Raw genomic sequence first — 17,997 nt, forward strand, 5'->3', positions numbered from 1 at the left:
AGTACGTATAAGGGTCAACTTCAAACGACCATATCTCTTAGAATATAATTAATTAGGTATTTCATGACCTATCAAATTAAAGGTCTTTGAGCCTTCTTTCCAACGCCACCAAAATTGCATTTTTTTGAGTTTGGAGTAAAAAGTTATGTCCAGTTAACCAGAGAGGTGCGCGCCAAATCCGCGTCGCGGACTTGGCCAGTTTTTGCTTCAACTCAAAATTTCAAAAAACAATGAACTATGGTGAAACACTTCCGCGTCGCAGACCTTCTCCCATATAGTTCAAATTTGTGCAAAAATTTCCAAATTTTAATAAGGGCAACTTGAACCATTCTCTAATTATATATATACGAAGTTGGATGCATTTTGAAGTCATTTTTCAGTCTTTTTCCTCCCCCAAAATCCTAAACTTCATCCTCTTCTCTCTCAAATCATCTCCAACAAATTTTCTCTCAAACTCAAGGATTCAAGCTCTCCATTTAGGACCTAACATCAAGATTTCTTCAAGATCTACTCTAAGGTATGTAAGGCTACTCACAACGTTGGATTGATTTCATCCACGTGCCCTACATCTTCATTGATTCAAGTTGAGTTGAGTTTTGAGGTTCCATGAGTTTAGTTCTTAAGTTATCTATAATTTTTATTGAGTTTTGTATATAAATTCCTATGTATTAATGATGTTCTTGAGTTGAGTTTTGTTGACAGTATGGATTCATGCATTCATTTACAGAACTCAAGATGGGATTTCATTTTGTCATAATTTGTCTTGAAGTTGAAATTGATGGTTTTCATGTATAAATAAAAATATTGCTTTCAAAGTGAGATAATGCATATTTTAATGAGTTTGATGAAATTGAACATAGAGTTAAATGAGTATTTTGGAGCAAGATGTTTGATGATGATGTAAATGATGTCTATCTTTAAAAAGGTAAAATGATTGATGAAGAGGTAATGTTGATGATGATGTCTTGAGATGGAGTGGATTGGAGTTTAATGTGACTACATGATATAATTTGCATAATTCGATTTGATTGAAGTCTTATGAGAATTTTGAGTATAAATGATTGTTTGAGAAGGAGTTTTAAAAAAAATGATTTGTGAATGTTTTGAATAAATTATTTATGCACTATTTTGAGTTTAAAGAATGATTATTTTCATCTTTGATTTAGAAAGAGTTTAATCATGAGTTGAGTTTGCAAAGTCTCTTAGTTATTATTTTGAGTATAAGTATTTTGAGTATAAACGAGTTGAACATTTTTATATTAAAACATCTATTTTGAGAATGAGTTGAGGGGTTAAAATTATGTTTTAAATGCATTTAATATTTACTGCATTCATTGAGTTGAGATTGTATCAAATTTGAAGAGAAGAGTTTGATGATTGAGATGGATTGATTTTTGAAAGAAGGTCCAGTGAGACCAGATTGATTGAGTTTTGAAAAGAGTCCAATGAGACTAAATGAGTTGATTTGAACTAAGTCCAAAAGAGACTAAATGAGTATTTTGAGTAGTTTACTCACCTGATAGATATGAGCATATTAAGTCTTGAGAGGAGTATCGAGCACCAAATTAGGTAAGAGTATAGTCCATACTCGAATTTCATGAACTATGTAGCCAATGTAGGAAAGAATTGGACCATTAAAGTCGGATGTTTCCTATTTTATTGTTCCGACATGATAGGACTTGATTGATTGTTGGATCCATGATTGGTTGATTCGTTCATACTCCGACAAAGAATTGAACGGCCATGGCAACAACATCACTTGTTGCATATCACTGACTCATAGGTGATGTTTATCGGTTAGAAAAACTCTCAAATTGAGTGGATTGTGCTTGATATGATTGATTTGATTGAGATTATAGATAATTAAGTCGATTTGATAAACATTTCTAAATTCTAATTCGCATATCTATTGAGTCGAGTCCTTTGAGTTTATTATTAGTTGATTGAGTATGATGTGATTGGTTTGATTGGTATTGTAGATGATTGAGTCGATTTGTAAAACATTTTTAAATTCTAATTCACATGTCTATTGAGTTGAGTCATTTGACTTTATTCGTTGAGTTGATAATAGATGATTGGATTGAAATTGATGGTATATGATTGGATTCAATTGGATGGTATGAGATTGGATTGGATCGGATTGTATATGATTGGATTGGATTGGATTAGATGGTATGTGATCAAATTGAATTGGATTGTATGTGATTGGATTGGATTGTATATGATTGGTCTCCGTCTAAACTGTATTCTTCCTATAGACTTATGACATCTTGATTGAGTCTCTATTATCTTTCTAATTTGAGATATTTAAACTAGTATTATTCTACCTTGATGCAAGTTTCATTCTGTCATATTAGATACTCGTACATTTCACGTACTGATGTCCATTTGGACCTGCATCGTTCAATGATGCAGAGACAGATTTAAGAGATCATCAATAGGCGCACTGTTGAGGATCTGTTCACACTCAGCTTATTTGTGAGTCCTCTCCTACATTCGGAGGATACCACTTATGTTATTCTTGCGTTGAGTTTAGTCTTTTCATTCTGATTTGAGGTAACCATGAATCTGTCATTGACACTAATTAGATAGTAGTGATAGAGGCTTCATAGACTAGATAGTGATGGGTCGATGAAGTATTTTATTTTCTTGAATTGTTCTTGTCAAACTTTTTTAATGACATAGATTGGAGTTCGATTTGTTGTCTCGTGGCCTTTCTTTCTTGAGTTAGATTGTTGATTGGGATTGTCCACCTAATTATCTCTTTATTTTATGTCTTCTGCTGATTGAATGAATGAACGGATGTGTGACCATGCCAAGTATGGTTCGCTTAGGAGCCAGTTATAATTTCTGACTGCCGACCACATCTAGGGTACCCTCCCGGGCGTGATAGATAGCTTATTAAATTCACTACCATTCCCATTATGACGATACTCCTACATTTCTTCCTTCTTCCTATTGATATTTCCTTCTTCTTGTTAGGTTGCAATGGATATCACAAATAAATATCTTATGATGATTTTCATTCTATGTTGGGAAAATATAAATGATGCAACACGGCATAATTTTTATCAATATAAATGGTGTAAAAACATGTATATATATAATATACAAATAATTACGTAGTGTATAAATGATGTAAAAACGTATATATATATAATATAAATGATGCAACACAACATACTTCTCACCAATATAGTTAAAAGCGAAAAAACACAAAAGAAAGCATGGAATCATTACATTTATATATCACTTTGTTGTCAAGAGTTGTGCTTTTAAAGACAAAGTTCATTCGTGAAGATGTGTCCTTGAAGCCTACAATAACGCACCAGGCGAAGCACAAAACCTATGCTTCAGAACTTAAACACGCCTTTAATAACACTGCTTCAACTAACTTTGTCTATCAGCAAAACATGCTCCCTCAATCAAATCTCAATACACCAATATTGAGTACTCATATTACAGCTCTTTATGCACTTTCTAAGCAAAAAATTGAAATGCTTCAAGGAAAAAGATCAATTTGTTTTGTCTTACTTTGCTTTTGAGTCCATTTCCGATCCAAGAACGCCTTTTTTATTTTTTTTTGGTAATTCTTTAATTCTTTTTTTTATAACAAGGGGTAACCCGCCCTTTGGGGTGCACAACCTGCACTAGGCAAGTTAGGTGCAACGAGCTCGACCTAGGTAATTCTTTAATTCTAACTTTTTGCATGACATGTTTAAAATCACAAGATTAAAGGACATCTTATTACATTCTATGTATCCATAAATTTAATTTTTTTTCTATTTTCTTGAATTCATTGCCAAGTCAAAACCAAATAAATAAATTATAGCAGAGGAAGTAATAACAAACAACAACATACTTAGTGTTCATCCAAGAGATTACTTACCCGACTTTGATTAATCTAGCCATCATTGACTAACATAGACAACAATATACCCCGTGTAATCGAACACGCTGTGTTCATAAATGAAAGACTAAATCTCATCTAGTCTAACTAATAAATTAAAATTGATGAAAGCAATGAATATTACAGCATAAGATTTGCAAAGCAATGAACTTTTGTGTAAAAAATTTAAAATTACTTGGCAAAGGTGATACCTTTTTTTCTTTGTGTCGAGTAACTTTCCCTATTTTTGCTATGAATTGAATGAGAGAGAAAAGAGGAGGAAAAGGTATAATAGGCGGCCCAACTTCTAAGCCCAAAAACCTACAATGTTACTGGAAAAAAAAATTATCAAATAATTTTTAATAAATAATTACTGATTTTAGTAATATTTTTTATTTATTATCATTTATAATAATATATAGCAATTATTTTCGCTAATATGTATTAAAACTGTATTATAAGTGTTTAGTAAAAAAAATATTATTGTTATAAATAATAAATATTTTATATAGTATATTTATGTAAGTTCCCAACAGTAAATTGACTAAATAACATATTATTAGGACTTTGTAGTTTTTCAGTCGAGTTCTAACCCTACTTAACAATTTATTAAATGTAAAAAAATATATGAGAAAATGGTAAGTCAATAAATAATACCGTAAGGAGATTTCTCTCTCTCTCTCTCTGCTTTTTCATTGTTTTTTTTTCTTTATTCACCATTTTATATTGTTATCACAAATCCCTAATTCTCTGTGCTTTTCAATCGTTTTTTCTCTGTCTTCCCCATTTTATATTGTTATCACAAAATTTTAATTTTCTCTAATCTCTACTTTTCTACTTTTTCATTTTTTTTCTTTCTTCACCATTTTATTTTTATTTATATATTTTCTGTAATTTAGATGTAGATGTTGATTGAAATTTGTTATTACTTTTCCTTTTCCTTTTATACTGGAATTTTTAAGTCCTATTTTTGAAGCTTTATATCTAATACCAATAATAAAATGAGACTAAAAATTAATATTTTAATATAAATTTAAGTTATATACATTGTTAAAATATAATTTTCTTATAACATATATAAATAATCTCTAATGCTCTACTTACTTAATTGGAAATGGTGGTTGAATTTGTGTAGCATAGATATTCCACACGGGAGATCAGAGATTGAATTCTCCTTGAAGCTTTTTTTAGTCATTATTGTTTGAAGTTTAGCCATATATAACTGAAGGTTCAATCATTTTTACATGTACATAAACTTCACATAGAGATGATTGAAATTCATACTGACAAAAGTTTTTTTAAAAAATAACAGGTTAAATATCGACATCGAAATAGTTGATTAATTAAATGTGTTTTATTTTTTTATAATGTATGCAATTAGGAAACATTTTGTTAGTACTAGGTTGTTTGGTTGTCTAATGCTATCCAAATTAAGCTTTTATCTCAAATTGATTTTTCAAAAAAAAAAATGATTTGAGAATTGGAAAACACGTGAAACTAGAGGACAAAGGTCTCTTTTAGTGGGCCCAATTCTGGGCTTTAAGAATTATGGGCCTTGGATTTTTGTGGGTCCAAATTCATTACCTATTTTCTTATCACAGTAATTGGAGATAAGAATTATCATTTTTGATGACTTTGATTTTCCTCTTATTTGGTAAGGTAGATAATTGATTTTTTCAAGTTTCAAACACGTGAAATTTTACAAGTGAAGTTTGAAAAAATAGATCGTACATAAATTTTACTTATCTGTGAAAGTAAAAAAAAATTATTTTTATAAGATCTTCGACTTAAATACAATAAATAAAAAATAGGTATGAAAAGGAAAAAAATGACAGTGAACAAAGAGGAAATTTGATGTTAATAGTTATATACATAGCGGCATCTAGCGTACATTTTCTAAAATACATATATACATCTATAGTCTTAAAATATGAAGTATTTAGAAATTTATAAAGCTTTTGTTCCTTATTTTAGTTAGAATGAGTTTAGATTTCTTAAGATATTCTCTCTTTTTTTTTTTTGCTTTTCTTTTTTGTATTCATATTATAAGATTTCACATAACGAAACAAAATGTTCAAATGACTTACTTAGGGACTTGTAGTTTTTATAAATATAATTTTTAAATATCTAAATTTTAATAATAAAATTTAATTTATTAACTTTAAAAATTAGTCAATTTTTTTTTTTAAAAAAAGTAAAATATTACAATTAATATGGTACGGAGAGAGTATAGAGAATGCTGGATCAAACTTCGACAAAAGCATGAGTTTGTTGGAAGCATATTATTAATTTGTCTCTATTTAAGTTATAAAATAATAAAGATGCTTTAAACATGGATGGAGTCATATGCATAGGATTAATCAACAATATAAATTCACAAAGACACCTTTTAAAATTGGATGTCAAATTCTTTTTTCAAATAAAAAATTGTGGATAATATAAACTATTATATTATTTTAATCAAGTTAAGTTATTTGAATAATCAAGTATTTATTTTCATTTTTCACATGTCTCTTAGATTCTATCAACAATAGTTGAGCAGAGGCTTCAAGACAAAATAGTAGTCCAATATAAAATACACCGTCGGTGACTTTTATAGCAATTTCTTCTGGACCCTTATTTTTATTAATAATCTGAAAATAACAAATTCATTTTGTAAAATGATTAATATCACAATCCAAGTTCATATTATGTATTATTCTTTTTGATCCAATAGATTTTACAGATTTAAATTCAATACGTTATTCTCGAGCTTATAAGTATATATACGTATTATGTAAATTTGTGTTACACATTATAAAACTCTTCACTTTTCTCCTTTAATTTAGTGAAAAATTCACCTAAGATATCGTATATATACATTCATTCTTCAAAAGTTTGTCAGCATAGAAATCTGTGAACGCATCTTTTTTATTGGCTCTTGTCGATCACATCCACTCCCCTTTGTCATGGACGTCACATATACACATACACCATTTTTATGAACTCAATTTATCTCACCATTATACAAAGAAAGTGTTCGGTTCTAAAACTATATTTGTCATGATTCAAATCAATAACATGTGTTATCTATGTTTGCTCGAGGTTCATCCAATTGTGTTAAACAAATATTTGATTATGATATCATATTTGTCCCAACTCAAACTATACATATTGGAGTATCTACTTTGATAACCCAATAAATCTCACGATAAAAAATGTACAGATGATCGATGTGGACTTATGTTAGGTCGTACATAATGCTTCCACCTTTAAATACTTAACCAAATAATTGTATTGTGATTATGACAGACATGTGACAGCACCTTCTGTAGGCAAATTAAAATGCATTCATATTATTTGTCCAAACAGGAACACGACGAATCTTATTATTTGTCCATTAGTTTAATTTTATGTTTCCCAACATGGGGACTCAAGAAAATAAATAAATGAACACCAATAATAAAGAGGAAAATGAAAGTAAATCCTTTTGCTTCTGTGGCATGTACCTTATTTAGAGTCCGTTTGGATAGACTTAAAAAAGTAACTTTTATGTATAAAGTGTTTTTAGAATTTTGAAGTGCTGAAAGTTATTTTTATATATAAGCAGTTGAGTGTTTGGATAAAAGTGCTTATGATGTGAATTTTAGGGTTAAAAGAATAAAAAGAGGTAGTTTGAGAATTTAGTTAAAATATAAATGATATAAAAGTAATTTCCATGGTCAAAGAAAATGACTTTAAGCACTTTGGAAAAAAAAGTTAGAAATCCTAACTTTTCATTTCTGACTGACTTTAAAAACTTTATGGCTTAAAGTCAGCATTAGGCAAACACGTCCAAAAGCTAAAACGGGCTTTTAAATAATAAAAGCATAGATATAATATTGTTTTGAAGTTCGATTAATTTGAATTAATTTCGAAACCTCCACTCATTTTAAAAAGTAAAACATTCTATATCACAAATACCTTTATCTTCAAAACTCGAATTCGAGACTTCAATTAAGTCAAGCTTGCTTAAATAATAAATTCAAGTTATGCTCATTTACTATTTCGAACAGTTAATTTTACGTTAAATACTTTAAACTTCTTTCTAGAATCAGATTCTTGAGAAAAAAAATAAATCACTTTTCTGTAATTAATAAAAGAAATAACTATTTGGTTCATGCACATGTACATCTCATATTCTGATATACATAGTATTAAATGAATAGCTTCCTCAGTTTTATTAAACATAAATACATAACCAAATGTCAACAAGAAATTAAAGTGCATCGCTTTCACAACTATATATCACAATCAAAGTGTCAAGTGAATCGATGTATAATTAATTTGCAAAAATATAAATTAATTTATCAGATTGTACAAATATTAAAAATGTAAACGATTATAATAGATGGAGAAAGCATCTTGGACAAAAAATATTTCTATTTAAATCTAAGATAAAGTCGTAATCATGATATTAATACGAGATATAAATTACAATGATATATAAATATGGATTTGGAGAGTATGATTGGCTACAAAGGTGTAATTGTCTATGATTTAATTGAAATTTCTAAAAAAGAATGATTTCAACTATTGTCTAAAAGTCAACCATTTGCTATATAGGACTAGTTTAACTTATGTAATTTGTCATGTAAGATATATGTGTCTACTAGTTTAAATTTATGATTGTGTAAGTGTTTATATGTGTGCATTCAAAGTTAAAGGACATAAATATCAATTGAAACCAAGTTAAAACTCACATTTTACGTCTTCATTTTTTTTTTGTTACTTTCGTTCTTTGATCTTCTTTTTAATTGCTTTCTTATGAAGTTACATCAAAGGTTAGTGCTTAGACTGCTTGCTATTTAAGAATTGTCTAACGATTAGAAATATTTAATACTTCTTTAAGCAATCGTAAAATCATCAAATAAATTATAAAATAAATAAATTAAATCTCGATATAATTATTATTTTACAGCAATTAAACTCAACTAATTTGTATCATAGCATGTCGAACATAAAAGGCTGAATTACTTATTACTTTTACCACAAGACTTATTTTCTTCTTCATTTTCAAATGTTTGACTTGAATCTTTAGTAGTAGCACTGAATTTTGGACAACCATCAGTTCAACAATGTTGACATGAGAATCCGTCTATTTATAACACTTACTTTTAATTTCCTTTTATTCCTTACTATTAATTAAGGAAAGGAAATAATCTCTATGCCTTGCTCTTCATTTTTCTCTTTTATTTCCTACCCAAAACAACAAAACAATTTGTGAACCCTTTTATTTTTTACTTTTATGGTCCCTTTGACTATTTCATCACTTAATAATTAAGAAAAACAATTCATCTTTTTTACTTTCATTTCCCCTCTTTCACCTTAACCAAACAAAGAAAAACAAATCAACAAATATTGGAAATCAAACTCACACGTATAGAAAAGTCATCAATAATACAAGACCATATTTCATAAGTATTTAATTTTAATAATAATTACATCGAAAAGGAATAGAAGGACGAGAGACTTTAAGAATTTGACCTATACTCACATAAGAGTTTTATGGATACAACAAGACTAATTAATAACCAATATTTTAACTTGAGTTAGATTGTATACATCAATATATCTTTTTATATTTATTCAAATTATCTTTATTTATTTTATAGCTAGTGACCTGTCTTGACTTATATATATCCTTTTCGTGGTATACGAATAAGGTATGGTACATCATATGTCTTCCCTTCTCATATCCACGGGTGGAACTACACTGGTAATGGGTATGAAGGGTATTTAAGTTATTAATGTACAACCATTTAAAGCACACTAAGCATAGGATTCTAGTTATAGTCAATGAAGGGCATATACGTCATTAGAAACTGTTTTACTCCATAACATACGCACATGGTGCAATATAACCATTTTTATCATCATCATCATCATCTCTGTTTCATTACCCCACCCCCACAAACCCACCCACCCCCACTCACCCCACATCTCTGTCTCTATCTTTTTCCCTACTGTACTAGGCCTCTATAATATACTTTTCCAACTTTGACACCAAAGTCCCTCTTTCACATTTCTTCTCATTTTTGCAACAAAGCTTTCTTCCGTACACATTTCCTTACTCTTTCTGTTGCTTATTTGCTTGGTTATGGAGAGCCAAGATCACAAAATAACAACCCCATCAGGTTTATTTCTCTTATTTCTCTAAAGGGTTTATGAAATTTCGTTTCTTTTTACTTTTTTTGTTGTTTCTGTTTCTTGATTTGGGTATTCAGGGGTTTTATTGAAAGAACCAACATTTCTGTTAACTTCGGGTTGCTTTGTGGAGTTTCGTGCTTGCATTTTGGTGTATCAAGTCATGTATTGGTCAATGGGGTCTTGACTTGTGGTCAAAAATGAGTTTTTATGTGTATCCGGGAGTTGCAAAAGGGGGGATTTTTCAAGAAGTGTATGTTGAATGTGTGAAATGTATTGTTCATTCTCTAATGGATTGTTTAATTTGTGTTTTGTTTTTGGGTATTGGGAGTTGTGAATTGGGGGTTTTGTGTAATCTTAAGAGTATGTTTACATATATAAGCAGACATGTATATGAATGTGTGAAATGTGTAGTTTATCTTCTTCTGGGATTATTATAAGCATTAGTTCTTGTTATTGCTCTCTGAATATTTGAGTCTTCATGGGTTGGTAACGGGAGTTGTATATCCGAAACAACCTCTTTATCTCTATGAGATAGGGGTAAGGTTTGTGTACACTTTACCCTAGTCAAACCCACTTGTGGGATTACATGGGGTATGTTGTTGTTGTTTGGAGTTCTGAAATGAGATTTCTTAAATCAGGGCCTGAGAATCATGGGCCACATTTGTGTCATAAATGTGGTTGGCCTTTTCCAAACCCGCATCCTAGTGCTAGACACAGAAGGGCTCACAAGAAGGTCTGTGGAAAAATTGAAGGATATAAGCTTAGTGAATCTGAAGCAGGTAATTCTACCCATTCAGCAGTTTCTGATGACGAGCATCACTCAGATGGAGATCAGCAAACTCCCAGTGAGAAATTTTGAGCCTTTTGTAAGAATGTAGTTTAGTTTCTCTTTTCTGGTGAAATTTTGGTTATTTATGTGATCATGGTTTTGGTTTTAGGTCCTATTGGTAGAAAGACAAGTGTTAAAGACGGTAGTAGTGGTGACAAATCATATCGATCAGAGGACGAAACTTTCTCTGATGCTGTCACAGAGTTTTCTGATAGTGGGATTAGCCCTGGCATGGAAGAGCCTCTGGAGGGTGTCAAAAGTATGAATATAAATGTGAAAAAAGTTGATGATGAATTAATGAAGGCTGATTCAATTGGAGGTAAGCATTAAGGAACATGATGATTCATGTTTATTTATGTTGAAGATCAAATGGCTTCTCAAATGTGCTGTATGTAATTAACTTGGCAAATGTATTGGTTGTTGGGGATTGCAGCCTTTTCCTAATTTCTGTTGTATTCTATGTTGTCGTGCACTTACCTTTCACAGAAAGGTGAAAAAGCAATTTCTTGTTTTGGGGAGTTGATTATTGCTATCTTGTCCTTTATTCTCTTTTTTAGTATCTTACTTTGGGAATCAGGTGGGATTGCGACAAGTAGTACATGGAACTTGTGAGGCTTTGGAAATATTCTTCATAGACGATAAAACATGTATGGCACCTCATGCTCGAGAAACCCTCTAATGGTAAGGGAAAGTTCCCTCAGAAACAGGGCATGGGGAGTATATATCTCTTCATAGAAGCCATTTTAATCATATTATGAAGGGTACTTAGTTTTCAGAATTAATTGATAGGTATAGATACTTTGATGTATTCAAAGAGTAGAATCTAGTCTAGATAATGCAACTATTCAAAGTTCATAATGATGTCATTTTAATTCTTTCCCAATGTTAGAATCTTGTCTCTGCTTCTCTTATTTTCCTTTCCCGCATCTTTATCAAAAAAGAATCTTGTCTCTGCTTCTAATTTTCTTTATCCCATGTCGGAAATTGATTTGGTAATTGGTGAGCCAATGAGGTTGAGTCTAGGAATTCTTATTATTAATTCTAAATGAGATGGACTGGATGAAGTTTTCTTATAGGGATTCTTATATCAACTCAACTATAGAAACGCATTAAACAGTGAAAGGGATGTATTGGATCGTCATTTCCATGAGTAACTTGACTATTTTATGCACATCTTTGCTTATTTCCATTGCTTGAAAAGTTTCTACTGGATTTTTAAAACCTTATTTTTTCCATCTTGAAGCTCTATGACAACCAGTGAATTCCCTTAACTTACAATGCTAGATTATGGACAATCATTAAAATACTTCTCCCATTACAACCACTGAACTTGCTTTATGATATAGTCTGAATCTGCTATTACTGCTGAACTTAGTAGCTGTGTCATTGAAGACATTTGTGTCAGATCTATTTAGGTGTCTCCCACAATTGTCAGCTTAAATTTGTTCTAGATTTTCATAGCGGGCCTGCTTCTGTGGTCCTAGAGTTGCCCCTTGAACAGTTGTATTACCCATAATTATGTGATCAGGAAACTACCAAGACCGTAATAAAGTTGGGGTTGGGGGTGGGGGGAGGGGGGTTAAGCAATTTAGGGAGTATAAAAACCAATGTTTTTACCAGATGATTTTTCCTTGATAAGTAATTTCTTTTTGACTACTTGGTTGAAATTGGAAGAAACGATGATCAAGAATGGGAAGAGTGCTAAAATGGAAATGATGATCAAGAATGGGAAGAGTGCTAAAATGAAAATGATGATCAAGAATGGGAAGAATGCTAAAATGAAGTAATCGGAATCATTCTGTTCTTTTCTTTTCTTTCATCCAATGTGTCCCATTTCCCTTTTTTGGGTGGGCAGTGAGGCCTGGTAGTTAATAGGGGCTATTTGGTATCATTTGAACTCCACAACATCCTTGAATTTCCTTTCCGATGAATGTAATAAACAAGCTTAGTTCTCAGAAAAGAAATGATTCTATGAATTCAACATTGTGAATTTCATCCTATAATGCAATAATCTATGGAAATAGGTGAGCTTCTTCTTTGAGGAACTCAATCCAACGTTATGAGTAGCCTTACATACCTGGAAATTGAAGGAAATCAAGACTTGAAGGAATGGCTTGAAACCTAACTATTCTTCTTCTTCTCTCTAATCTCTTCTCTCCAAGTTTCTAAGGGTGAATGAGAAGAAAATACCCCTAGGAGGCGGATTTTTAGTCTCAAAACGTAGTAGGTTAGGTTTGGGAAGGGTGGGGAAAAGTCCGGAATGCCCTTCCTCAAGAAAAATCTGGAAAAACGGGTCCAAGACCCTGCAGGCGCTATAGTGGCGGACGGTGCCAGGCCTGAAATCGCTACAGTGATAGTCTATAGTAAAATGGTCATAACTTCTTACTCCGATTTCCCTTTTTTGGGTGGGCAGTGAGGCCTGGTAGTTAATAGGGGCTATCTGGTATCATTTGAACTCCACAACATCCTTGAATTTCCTTTCCGATGAATGTAATAAACAAGCTTAGTTCTCAAAAAAGAAATGATTCTATGAATTCAACATTGTGAATTTCATCCTATAATGCAATAATCTATGAAAATAGGTGAGCTTCTTCTTTGAGTGTCAATAGCACCTTTAAATTTTATTTTTTTTTGTTGGAGAAAATAATGTCCTTGTGTTCTGCTGGCTGATAAGATAATTTTCTGCGACTTAATATTCTCTTCACAATGTGATCATTATGCTACCGTAATGATCACACTTTGTGTGATTTAACTGGCTATGTTGTTGTTATGCTACCGTTACCTACATATATTAGTTTAAATCATTTTGTTTTTTTGTTCCTTAATATTTTCATTCTGCTACTTAGGTTTAGCAATCTGACTTCACATTAGAAGACTGCGTTTTGTTCATTAATTACATTAATGTGGATTTTACGAATTTGAGGTGCACTTTCTGGTTGTAGGTATCTCAGTTTCTGTAACTGACAACCGGCACACTGCCGAAATAAATGATCCAGAGTCACTTGAAAGTGCAACCAATCAGCCAGTGGCAGATAAATCTTTGGGCTCAAAGCTTGACAGACCGGTCAACGTACAATCAGATGCCAGCCCTGTTAAATCCGAGATCCCAGTGGATGCTTCTCTGCAGGAGATAAAAGAAACTGAATCTATTGAAGCCAAGCAAGTGCAGGTGTCTTCTGGCCAGCCAAATGATTTGAAGGGGATAGAAGCTATCAATGCCGGTGAAGGTTTAGTTGATGCTGTTGAGGCTTCTTTTGAAGTGTCTCAATCAGTGGTATCTGATACAGATGAAAAGACGTCAAATAATGAAAGTTATGAGTCAAAGCCACAGGAGGCAGAGGGAAAAAGGTCAGACCCTTTAAGCTTGTCTTCTGATTTACTTGGTGCAAATAGAAAATTTTCAGTTGTGGAGTCTAAGTTACTTGAGGCAGAGGAGCAAGCCACAGATAGTGTTCCCAATGAAGCGGAACTACAGCATAACGAGAAAGAAAATCCCAATTCTGCGGACTTGAAATTAGCCTTTTCCGAAGCTGAAGTTAAATCTTTAGATGGTGTGGATGCATATAAGGAGCATGAGCAACTTGATAAGGCGGAGCAGGACAAACAGAGAATCTCCACTGAACTTTCACCTTATGCTGCACCCATATTGGAATCAAAAGCTGTTTCGCCTAATGAAATAGATGGTGGTCGTCAAATGGAGCTTTCTGACTCATCCAAAGCTGAGGAACGGAGGGAAGATGTGCATGTGGTGTCTTTGGCTAAAGATTTACCTGCATTAGACAACCCTGAACTGCTTAAAGATTTTAAAGACTACAATAAATTCAAATCTAGTTTTCCATTGGATCTAGGCTCTTCTGAAGAAATTTTCTCTGCAAAAGATGATGCTGTTGCTGCATCAGAGGTGTCTCAATCTTTTGTGGACACTGGCAGATCTGATGGAAGCATATCCTCAGTAGCTTTGGATGTTTCAAGGGATCAGGTTAGTGAAGAAAAGGTGGCAGTATCCGCAGAGGGTAAAACAGATTCAAGTGGATTAGCATCCAATCCAAATACCTTACAGTGTGGAGTGTCGAGTATTCCTAACTCCAATAGTCTTCAAGAACCTGAAGACTCATCAAAGAATTCTCTTTCATCTTACCAGGAAGAAGCCAAGCAGTCAACAAAAGTTGATGATCCTGTAATTGAAAGAACCGAAGAAACAAGTTTTACCATGGCAGAGGATAACAAGGGTGGACATCCAGAAAATGAGCTTCTTGCAAAAAATGAAACAGCCCCTGTAGCCACTTCTTGTTTGTCTGAAGCTATTCAAACTGCGGTCACTCTTGGAGGAAGTGACCATGACGAACATGAAAAGGTCAGAACCGAATGCCCAATTGTAGCTGGGGCTGAAACTGAGAAAGAAATGACCAAGGAAAAGCTGCCAGGAGTTTCTGAAGGTGATAAAACTATCTGCCCAGTTGGAGGACATAATGACCATGCTATAGTTACAGACACAACTGTTCATGAAAGCCGGGAAGAAATTTGCCATGAAGCCTCTGAAGACAGCTCAATTAACAAGGATTCCAAAGCATTGGATTCTGCAAGTGCAACTGGATTGGATTCCAAAGTAATCAGTGATTGTGACGTGAAAGAGCCCACTGGTTTGAACAGTCGTGTTGTCGATACTGATTTGTACAGTCGTGTTGTCGATAACTCCCATGCAGGAGATGTCCTTAAAAGTGCCACTGGTGTCATTTCATCAGCCTCACAGAATGAGGGTGATGACAAGCTCATAAAACAGCATGACACTGTTTCTGCAGTGGATACACCATTGACATCGAGTAGTAGAACGGATAGCTTGGATGCCAACTGGGGTTCTATATCAGGTATATTGGAAGTCAATCAACCCAAAATCCATACCATTATTGTAGAAAAACAATAATGGCTGTGGATTAAAGTTGTTTTAGTTGCCTTTTGTCATTGTAGGAAGGTTCAAAATGAGTTTTGTTTTTTTAATCTCATTCTAATACATTCTGCTGTTTGTGTTGAAACAGTTCTTTCTACCCAGTCCGAGTCGACAGCTGTTCCTGATGCCGAAAGAACTGATACTCGAGGACTCGAGAAGTCAGAGCATGACTTGCAGAAACCAACTTCTGGAGCTGAGGAGTGCCATCCTGACATGACATTGGTTGAATCGGGTGAAAGTAGTGCTAACAAGAAAGCCACTGCTTCAGAGATCGAAATACAGCTGAACGCTCAACGGACGAAAACAGAAGCTCTGAAAGCAGGGTGGTTCCCTTCTATTACCAATGTGGTGAATGAATCTCAAGGGAGAAAGAAGAACGAGGAGATTATTGCAAAAGTAACAAACTGGAGCACAGGGAAGCAGCAACACACTCCCTTGAAAAGTCTACTTGGTGAAGCCAGATCTCCAAACTTAAAACAAGTTCCGCCTTCAGTTAACAAGAAAGATGAAACTGCCAGTACTAAGACACCAACAGTGAACTCGATTTTGAGCTCAGATGCACCAACTGCTGTCAGTAAGGAGGCAGAGAAAGAATGGAATTCTCCCGCGAGGTATCCAGTTGACATCAAGAAGGAAAAGAGGAAGACGAAACCATATTGGGTACCATTTGTTTGCTGCTCTTCAGTACATCAAGATGCATAGTTCTATCTTTGTTGCGTGAATTCGGCTATATATCTATATTCTTCTCTATTAGGCTGTGCGTTTGAAATCCTTAATTAGACAATGTTTCAACTGCAGAGGGAGTATTCTTGTTTCTACATGTATATTTGGATGCATAGGTAACTGCTTTGGGCATTAATTTTTCTTTTTAAAAGAAAAATGTTGTCTTTCTTTTGCGTTTTTGTAGAATTTGACCTTTTCCTTCATATGATGTTCCATAGTATTCCGAGGGCGTCTAGCCAGCTTTCGTGTACCTGGACTATAATTCTTGGGGTGTTTACTCTCTCTTTGGGAATTTGTTTCCATTTGTCTATTCACATGCATTTTTTATCAACAACATACATTGTGTAATCCCACACAAATAAAGTTTGGAAAATGTAGTGTATACGTAGATCTTACCAATACACGACACAAATGAAGTTTGGAAAATGTAGTGTATACATAGATCTTACACCTGCCTCGGAAGGCAGAGAGGCTTTTCTCAATCGTAGTATGAGATGTGATCATAAAATAAATAAACTGGCTTGTGAGGGGGAGATCGGTCTTATATGGTTCATGTTCTTTTGATTATATTTTCATTAGGAGATATATCGATAAATTTGAAATTGGAGATCCATGTTTAAATAGAACATGTGACATATTTGTAAGGTCGTTTTGATTATAGGAATTTAATTTACTATTTTATTTAGGTATGTGATAATTGGAATCAAATTATCATCTGGAATTGAATGAGTCGTAAGTACTTTTACGTTTTTAATAAAGGTATTAAATTTTAACTCAAGATATGTAATCACCTTTGTTAATTAAAAAGTCTTTTATCTTTAATGTTAATACGAATTTAATCGATTCTTAATGGGAAGGATATTATGTCATAAACAAAATAGAAGTAGCTACTAAAGACTAGTAATAAATGTTGTATTTTATTATATATGGAGATACAATCTCATTACTACCCGTTAGTGCATAACACACATCGTCTTAAGTAATAAGATGCATTTTTTAATAATCATAAATCAAGAATGCATCGTAAAATTTAACTTATTCTCTCTTTTTTCCTTTTTAGATTAAACACTTATATCAGAATGATAAAACCTTTTGCATCGTGTCTTTATATCAAACTATATCATTTGCCATGATTGACTGATTTAATAAAATAAAAACTTATGGTAACCAACCACAATTAACTTATACAAACACATGCTAGGTATATATAATTTTAGCATGAACCCCGGTGTAGTTAATATTTTATCGTTCCGAACCGAGCTAGATGGAAATTTAATTGAATACTTTCCTCACGCGGGCTCTTTTTGTTAGAGTGGGTAAAAGTTTCACATTGATTGAAAAATGAACTGGTGGTCTGCTTATCACAATCGTTGATCCAAACTCCCAGCTCCTTTTATGGTGTGTTCAGTATGGAGAAAATGAAAAATATTTTTTAATATTTTC

General features: G+C 32.8%; 1 protein-coding gene across 1 annotated transcript; it reads left to right on the forward strand.

Moving 5' to 3' along the window:
* Positions 1–9,850: 9,850 nt before the first annotated feature.
* LOC129883323 (uncharacterized) lies at positions 9,851–16,774 on the forward strand. Its single transcript, XM_055957972.1, has 5 exons — positions 9,851–10,044; positions 10,696–10,902; positions 10,996–11,205; positions 13,829–15,751; positions 15,920–16,774. Exons 1-5 carry the CDS (start codon positions 10,008–10,010, stop codon positions 16,531–16,533), a joined length of 2,991 nt encoding a protein of 996 aa, XP_055813947.1. The 5' UTR covers positions 9,851–10,007; the 3' UTR covers positions 16,534–16,774.
* Positions 16,775–17,997: the final 1,223 nt, after the last annotated feature.

This window comes from Solanum dulcamara, chromosome 3, assembly GCF_947179165.1.
Source record: "Solanum dulcamara chromosome 3, daSolDulc1.2, whole genome shotgun sequence".
Lineage (NCBI taxonomy): Eukaryota > Viridiplantae > Streptophyta > Magnoliopsida > Solanales > Solanaceae > Solanum > Solanum dulcamara.